This window comes from Otolemur garnettii, unplaced genomic scaffold (genome assembly GCF_000181295.1).
Source record: "Otolemur garnettii isolate 467f Iridium unplaced genomic scaffold, OtoGar3 scaffold00148, whole genome shotgun sequence".
Lineage (NCBI taxonomy): Eukaryota > Metazoa > Chordata > Mammalia > Primates > Galagidae > Otolemur > Otolemur garnettii.
Genome location: NW_003852543.1, coordinates 1,361,977 through 1,369,992, shown reverse-complemented (window position 1 = coordinate 1,369,992; position 8,016 = coordinate 1,361,977). Strand labels below are relative to the sequence as shown.

The following is an 8,016-nucleotide window of genomic DNA, read 5'->3' as shown; positions in this document are numbered from 1 at the left end:
GGTTCAAACCCAGCCCTGGCCAAAAAAAAAAAAAAAAAATTTAAAAATTAGCTGGGTATGGTGGCATGCAACTGTAGGTAGTCCCAGCTACTTAGGAAGCTGAAGTGGGAGGATCTCCCGAGCCCAGGAGTTTGAAGCTACAATGAGTAAGCTATGATCACACCCTGCACTCCAGCCAGGGTGATAGAGCAAGACCCTGTCCCTTAAAAAACAAAACAAACAAACCACTAGACTTGAAACTAACAGGAAGGCCCTAGAGAAATAAAATGAAAATTCTTAAATATGTACCGGTGATAGTTTGGTCCTGTGATTAGGGGCAAAGACTATCCTAATTTCTGTCTAGACAAAATAAAGTACCTTTCCAAATATTTCAAAGATAGCCGATGTGACTGCCTAGTTGGAAATAGCTCTTCCTATATGGGCTTTAGCCTCCTCTACACACACACCCATCACCTCTGCTGAAGCCAGACCGCCTGTCCCTTGCCCTCCTCTGCACAGCATGGGCACTCTGTCCTACTTTCAAGGACACTACGGGTTGCATTTGACCTCATAACTTGTGCAGGGAAACAGAATGTTACTCACTGTGTAAAGACAGGGAGAGGAGAGTGTGATATCTGCCAAGAAGTTTTAGGATTTTATTTTTCCATTCCTTTTTGAAAACCTTGTTTGTGATATTAATGACATAGACGTGAAAGGTTTTGCTTCCTTTTTCACCACCACACCTTAATAAAAATGCCTTCTACTCCCTCAGATGGAAATAACTCGCCTAGTGTTCCTCTCTCAAAGGTAGTCGTCTTGTTTCCTCTTCCCCCAGCATATTCCTCTGCAGACACTATTGAAGTTCATGGTGGATATTGCCCTGGGAATGGAGTATCTGAGCAACAGGAATTTTCTTCATCGAGATCTAGCGGCGCGAAACTGCATGTAAGAGCCCTGGGCCATCCTGGAAGGGCCTGGACCTGGGGGTTGGGGGTGGCCTGCAGCTGCGGAGATATGGAGGAAGCCACATTTGGGAGAGGCTGGTGTGGCTTCCTCGCAAAATGGGATTATCACTGGGTGTTTGCTTGGGGTTTTTGTTGCCTCTGCCTCTGCCTCTGCTCTAGTTGACCTCCAGAGCTTTCTCCTGTGATGACTTTTTAATTTTCATTCCCTCATTCATGTTGGACTGCTAGATGTGACTTTTGATCCTTCCCCATTGCCAGAGTTATTCGCAAGTCAGCTACTCCTGAAGACAGTAATAAAAATTAAAAGGCTTTGTTTCCAGTTTTCATAATGCTTCCTTGTGAAGTTCTGTACTTTGAATACGTGGAAGCTTGCCTTTCACAGCAGACAATGGCTTATTATACAAAAGCTTGGGACTTACGTTCTCCCGTTTCTTAAACCTACTTCAACAGAGCCATTATCTGCTGGAAATCTTCAAAAACAATAGCTCTTTCTTGATTTTAAGTTTGCTATCGAAAGAAGCAAACTTAAATACATTGTTGTCATTTGCTTTTCTAGGTCAGAGATGTGACAGTGGAGCCCCCACCCTCCTGCCTCCCAACCAGCCCTGCCCCTCTGTCCCCTACCCGTTTCATAAACCTCATTTTTTGAAACCTTAAAGGGGGGTTGAATTTTCTTGTTGCTGTCATTTAAATAAGTTTCTACCACAGAGCTTACTCTTTCTCTTTCCTTTATGTTTTTCCCACCAGGTAGAGTGACCAGCTTTCTGGTTCGCCCTGGACTGAGGGGCTCCCCAGGACAGGAGGTTTCCAGTTTGGAAAGTCAGTGTAGGGCAAACGCACACAAGTTAGTCCCCTGGCCCAGACACTCTACACTGCTTCCTGCTCTTGCTTTTTTCCCTCTCTTTCCTCCTTCTTGTCTGGGAGCTGCTTTAATAATGAGCTGTAAGTGCAATTGTATGCTTTTATGTCTCTGTCCACTGTGCACAGGAGCCCAGCGGGTCCAGATCCCCACACAGATTGGAGCAGTGACGGACTATTACTCTTCTGGCTCCCCCTCACTTGTCCTGCCATTGGTCCCAAAGCAGGACTTTCCCAGGCTAAGGGTTCTCTATCTTCTTTTGGTCACTTGCCATAAATGTTTCCATCTATAGCTGGTATAGACCAGTGATTTTTTTTGGTGGAAGGCAGAGTCTCATTCAGTCACCCTGGATAGAGTACCATAGTGTCATAGCTCACAGCAACCTCAAACTCCTGGGCTTAAGTGATCCTCTTGCCTCAGTTTCCCGAGTACCTAGGACTAGAGCCACCTGCCACGATGCCATGGTAGTTTTTCTGTTTTTGGTAGAGATGGGGTCTGGATCTTGTTTAAGCTGGTCTTGAACTCGAGGCCACTTGTCTCAGCCTCACAGTACTAGGATTACAGGTGTGAGCCACTTTGCCCAGCCCCCAGACCATGATTTAATGTTGCCTCTGAGGTTGCTGAGGACATGAACTTGTTCTCTGCAGGTTGCGAGATGACATGACTGTCTGTGTTGCGGACTTTGGCCTTTCTAAGAAGATTTACAGTGGCGATTACTACCGCCAAGGCCGCATTGCTAAGATGCCTGTGAAATGGATTGCCATAGAGAGTCTTGCAGACCGAGTCTACACAAGTAAAAGTGACGTGGTATGTACCTAACTTTAATTCAGGGGCCCATGTCGCAAAGATGAGGATGCACTGATTGAAATGACTTAAACTGGTATTGAAAGACAGTTTACTTGTTTATGGAGACAGAGTCTTACTTTGTCATCTTCAGTAGAGTGTTGTGGCGTCACAGCTTACAGCAACCTCCAGCTCTTGGGCTTAGGCAGTTCTCTTGCCTCAGCCTCCTGAGTAACTGGGACTACAGGCACCCAGCTATTTTATTTTTGTTGTTGTAATTTGGCCGGGTTTGAACCCACCACCCTTGGTATATGGGGCCGGTGCCCTACTCACTAAGCCACAGGTGCCACCCCAAGACATTTTACTTTTTGAGAAACTGAGGTTTGGGACCATGCTCAGACCTCTCTTTTATTTCTTGCTAGATACTTTAATTCAGGTGGAACAGATTCTGGTGAAGCATCATAACACTCAGAAGAGCTGTGCTTTACATAGGCTTTTAATTTATTCTCATTTTTCTTTGCTATCAAAGGGTGACTCATTGCCTACAACTAAGATACTTCATAGTTGTATTAAGTTGAATGAATTCATCTGGTGGCTCTTTGGAACCACAATATTATACAAAAGGCACTGTGTGTAATTATACCCTTGACCCAAATTAGGAAAAGAAAACATCTCGCAGTAATGATGAAGCAGAGCTTTAAGCAGAGGTCTGATGTGTGATGAGGCTATTTCTGCCTTTGCCAAATTTCCCAGAACAACTTTCATAAAATTGGAGAACAGTGACCCTCCAACCCATATGAGTGTCGTGTTGGGAGAGCAGTGCGTCTCGCACATAATTGCCAGCTTTGTGTATGATCATCGGGGCTTTAGGGAAATGACCTTTCCCAATGAAAAAGTCCATTCAGCCTTTGTGGAAAAGACTTGCATCCTAATTTGTTGTTGCCTTATTCTCAGTGGGCATTTGGCGTGACCATGTGGGAAATTGCCACGCGGGGAATGACTCCCTACCCTGGGGTCCAGAACCATGAGATGTATGACTATCTTCTCCATGGCCACAGGCTGAAGCAGCCCGAGGACTGCCTGGATGACCTGTGAGTAAGCTTCTGTGTCCCTGGGCTCTGCAGGGGGTAGCCACTTGGCTCTGCAGACACCTGGGGAAATGCAGCTTGGGGGTAGGGGGCTGTAAGCCAAGTGGGCATGTACAAAGGGTGACACCTGCTGACACCCCCGACCAGGAGCCTTCCCTGGTGTGGTGTAGGAGATGGTGTGTGGCGTCTTCAGTGAGCCCATCAAGCAAGCCTCAGCCTTAAAGGATGGTCACTGTCAAGTCAAGGTGATTCATCTGTCTTGAAAGTCTTTACGTACCTCTAGGAAATATATCTGCAGATGAACAGGTTTGCATTATAGTGTATGAGGTGTTTGAATGACTCCTCATCCTCTTTCAGTCCAGTTATCCTTCTCTATTTATTTTTTTTGAGACAGTTTCACTTTGTCACCCTCAATAGAGTACTATGGCATCATTGCTCCCAGCAACCTCAAACTCTTGGGCACAAGCAATTCTCTTGCCTTAGACTTCCAAGTAGGTTGGGCTACAGGAGCCTGCCACAATACCTGGCTATTTTTAGAGACAAAGTCTTGGTCTTGCTCTTGCTCAAACTGATCTTTAACCTGGGACCTCAGGCAATCCACCTGCCTCAGCCTCCCAGAGTGCTAGGACTACAGGCATGACATCTCTCTCTGTATATAGCATTTCAAACACATCACTCACAGTGATATCCTTCATCAGGAAATTTAGAAATCTAAAGCCATTGACTTTGCTATCAGGCTGGTCATCAGAATTGCTTGGAGGATTTTTTTTTTTTTGAGACAGAGCCTCAAGCTATCACCCTGGGTAGAGTACTGTGGCATCACAGCTCACAGCAACCTCCAACTCCTGGGCTCAAGTGATTCTTCTGCCTCCACCTCCCAAGTAGCTGGGACTACAGGCACCTGTCACGATGCCTGACTATTTTTTGGTTGCAGCCGTCATTGTTTGACAGCCTGGGCTGCACTCGAACCCACCAGCTTAGGTGTATGTGGCTGGTGCCTTAGCTGCTTGAGCATCAGGTGCCGAGCCCTTGGGGAATATTTTTACAATGCAGTTCCTTGGCTCTGTGCCTGGAGGTTGTGATGCTTTTGGTACAAAGTGGGCCCAGAAGTGTGTGTTTTAAAATTCTCTCTGAGATGCTCTGAACCTATAGCACAGTGGTTATGGCACCGGCCACATGCACCGAGGGTGGTAGGTTCAAATCTGGCCCAGGCCAGCTAAACAACAATGACAACTGCAACAAAAAATAACTGAGTGTTGTGGCAGGCTCCTGAAGTCCCAGCTACTTGGGAGGCTAAGGCAAGAGAATCACTTAAGCCCAAGTGTTTGAGGTTGCTGTGAGCTGTAACTCCACAGCACTCTACCGAGGGCAGCATAATAAGACTCTGTCTCAAAAAAAAAATGCTCTTGGAGAGACCATGTGCTCAGTGAGGTGTGAAAAACCCCAGCTCCAATACACATAGAACCTTGGTGCACATCCATTCCCGACAGGCTCCTCTCTGTCTTTAAGGCCAGGCTCTGCCTCCTAACTATCCTCCACATGTGTTGTGGCCCTTGTAGTTGATTTAACCTCTCTGTGCCTCAGATTATCAGCCCCCCAAAAAGCATTATCATATATCCCTCAGGGAGAAAGTGACTAGAATGCTGGGCCATAAGAGGCACAGGAAGTAAGTGTTCACATAATGATGCCAATTATTAATGCCATCAGAATAAATTGATATCTCGGCTCAGCGCCCGTAGTTCAGTGGTTAGGACGTCAGCCATATACACCAGGGCTGGCAAGTTTAAACCTGGTCAGGACCTGCTAAAAAAAAAAACTGCAACCAAAAAAAAAAAAAAGAATGAATTGATATCTCTCCCAGGCCACCATTTTATTTATTTATTTTTTTGAGACAGAGTCTCTCTCAGTCACTCTGGGTTGAGTGCTATGCCATCATAGCTCACAGCAACCTCAAACTCCTGGCTCTAGTGATCCTCTTGTCTCAACCTCTCAAGTTAGGCCTGGTGCTACAGGTACCTGCCATAATGCCTGGCTACTTTTTCCATTTTTAGTAGAGAAAGGGTCTTGATCTTGCTCAAGTTGGTCCCGACCTCCTGAGCTCAGGCAATCCACCCATTTGGCCTCCTAGAGTGTTAGAATGACAGATGTGAACCACTGCACCTAGCCTTTGCTGACCTTTTAAAAACAATTTCTTGTGTTGCTGCCTATAGCTTGGTGATTTGAACCCTCCTCGTGGTGTGTCTCCCCTCACCATTCACCATTCTGTATAATGAGGGTATATCTCCATGGACCTGGAGAAGGGCCTTCTTGCTTAGTTAGAGAGACCATTTCAGGGTCAAGGCCTGTGCTGGCTGTGTCATGAAGTGCCATGCCTGGGTGCCAGTGTAGGTTAGCATATGCTGCTCCCCCCACATGCGCCCACACACACACAGGGCACACACATGCAGGCACGGATACACAGGCATCCACAGGCTTTGCCCACGAGCGAGAACCTGGATCCATTTGCCCTGAGGCCTCCCAAGTCCCTTCAAAGCCAAACAGAAGGGGACTATTTTCATCAGTGCCTCACCCTGCCTGCTGGTAGTGGTGGGGACTGGCTAACATTGAGAACACAAACAAACATTGTAAATCCTTTTAAAACCTCATGGGATGCTAATTAAATTAGTTCTAGGGTTTCACGGTAGATTTGAAAAAAGGGCCATGTTAATGAAGTGCTTACTTCTGAAAATGAGGGACCATTTCTATCAAATAATATTGGCTAGAAAGAGTTTCGTTGCAGTTTTTTCCCTAGCTTTCTCTGTACACAAAAGCAGTTCATATCTGCAGTGATTATCTTGGGTCTTAATGAGGTCTAAGCTGTGTCACACTGTGGTTTTAGAGCCAGAATGAGAGAATGCTGAGTCGGTTTTCTGGGAGACTTTTTAGGAGACAGAGCAGCAGAGTCAGCATGCACCACGTGGCTGGGGAAGTCGGGCAGGAGCGGGCAGACCCCAACCCCACCTCCCGTGGGCTCTGTGCACTCCCTGAGCAGAGGCAGCTTGACCCCTACTCTGGCCTGAGGCTCTGCTGAGCCAGACTCTGTTCCTCTCCAATCTGGATGCTGGCAAATAACAACATCCCCTAAAGAGGCCTCTGTGTTTCCTTTTCTGAGACATTTCCTTTTAAAAGTGAAATGAATCAAAAGTCAATAAATAAATAAAAATGAAAATGAAATGAATCCTTCTGAACTTCTTCTGTCTAAACATAGCTGAGATGAGTTGACTCTTATGTTTAGTTACTTCTCAGTGTTTGAAAAGTCAACTCTGAAATAGGACAATGGGAGTCACAGAGCGCCCTTTGATCCTGCCCCTCCAAGGGCCACCTCTCCTCACACCATCAGCCCCACCTCTGCACGGCCAGGCTGTCGGCCTCTGTCTTCACTGCCCAGGAGGTTACTCCCTGTGATGCCCTAATCACCTTCGGTGGGATATCCCCCCAATGCCCACTGAGCATCCCGGCCTCCTAATACATCCTCTGGGTGGCAACCAAAGAACTTTTTAAAATTATAACCTTGGGCAGCGCCCATAGGTCAGTGGGTAGGGCACCGGCCACATACACCCAGGCTGGCAGGTTCAAACTCAGCCTGGGCCAGCTAAACAACAATGACAACTGCAAAAAAATAAAAGTAGCTGGGCGTTGTGGCAAGCACCTGTAGTCCCAGCTACTTCAGAGGCTGAGGCAAGAGAATCGCTTACGCCCAAGACTTTGAGGTCGCTGCGAGCTATGATGCCACAGCACTCTATGAAGGGTGACAAAGTGAGACTCTATCTCAAAAAATAATAATAATAAATAAATACAAAATTTAAAAACAAAGTGAAGTTATGGTGTAACTTACTCTTCGTCTCAGCCTAGGGATTCCTAAAGTGTTCTCTCTCTCTGTTTTATCGTGCTCCTTTAAATGTCACTCCATCATGATTCGTAATTACACTGGGCCCTGGGAATGGAGAAGAGAGAATTGTCCCATGTAGAATGCCACAGATGAGGTCATGAGGCTCACTTGGATGTAGAATTGTCCAGTCTGAATCTGATTTCCCTGCCGCCCGCATGACTATAGCACCTTCTGGAGCATCCCTGAGGCCACACTCATCCTCATTACAAAGTGTTAGTGACAGGGCTGTTGAGAAGACTGGACAGAGTGACACCTATGACACACTGATTCCCGCCCCCACCCCTGCTCCTGTCCTCCTTAGCACTAGCCCCAGGGTCCTAGCCAACTCAGCTCTCCTGATAACAAGCCAACTTGTGGACATAGGACAGAGGTCAGAGAATGTTTTTTTCTTCTCTTTTCTTTTTTTTTTTTTTT

General features: G+C 46.5%; 1 protein-coding gene across 2 annotated transcripts in view; it reads left to right on the top strand.

Moving 5' to 3' along the window:
- MERTK (MER proto-oncogene, tyrosine kinase) overlaps nucleotides 1–8,016 on the top strand; it is a 120,137-nt gene that overhangs the window by 109,604 nt on the left and 2,517 nt on the right. For both annotated transcript variants that reach the window (XM_012811029.2, XM_023518822.1), the window contains 3 exons: nucleotides 815–924; nucleotides 2,451–2,610; nucleotides 3,541–3,677. In XM_012811029.2, the coding sequence (XP_012666483.2) occupies nucleotides 815–924; nucleotides 2,451–2,610; nucleotides 3,541–3,677 (407 nt within the window). The remainder of the gene's footprint in view (nucleotides 1–814; nucleotides 925–2,450; nucleotides 2,611–3,540; nucleotides 3,678–8,016) is intronic.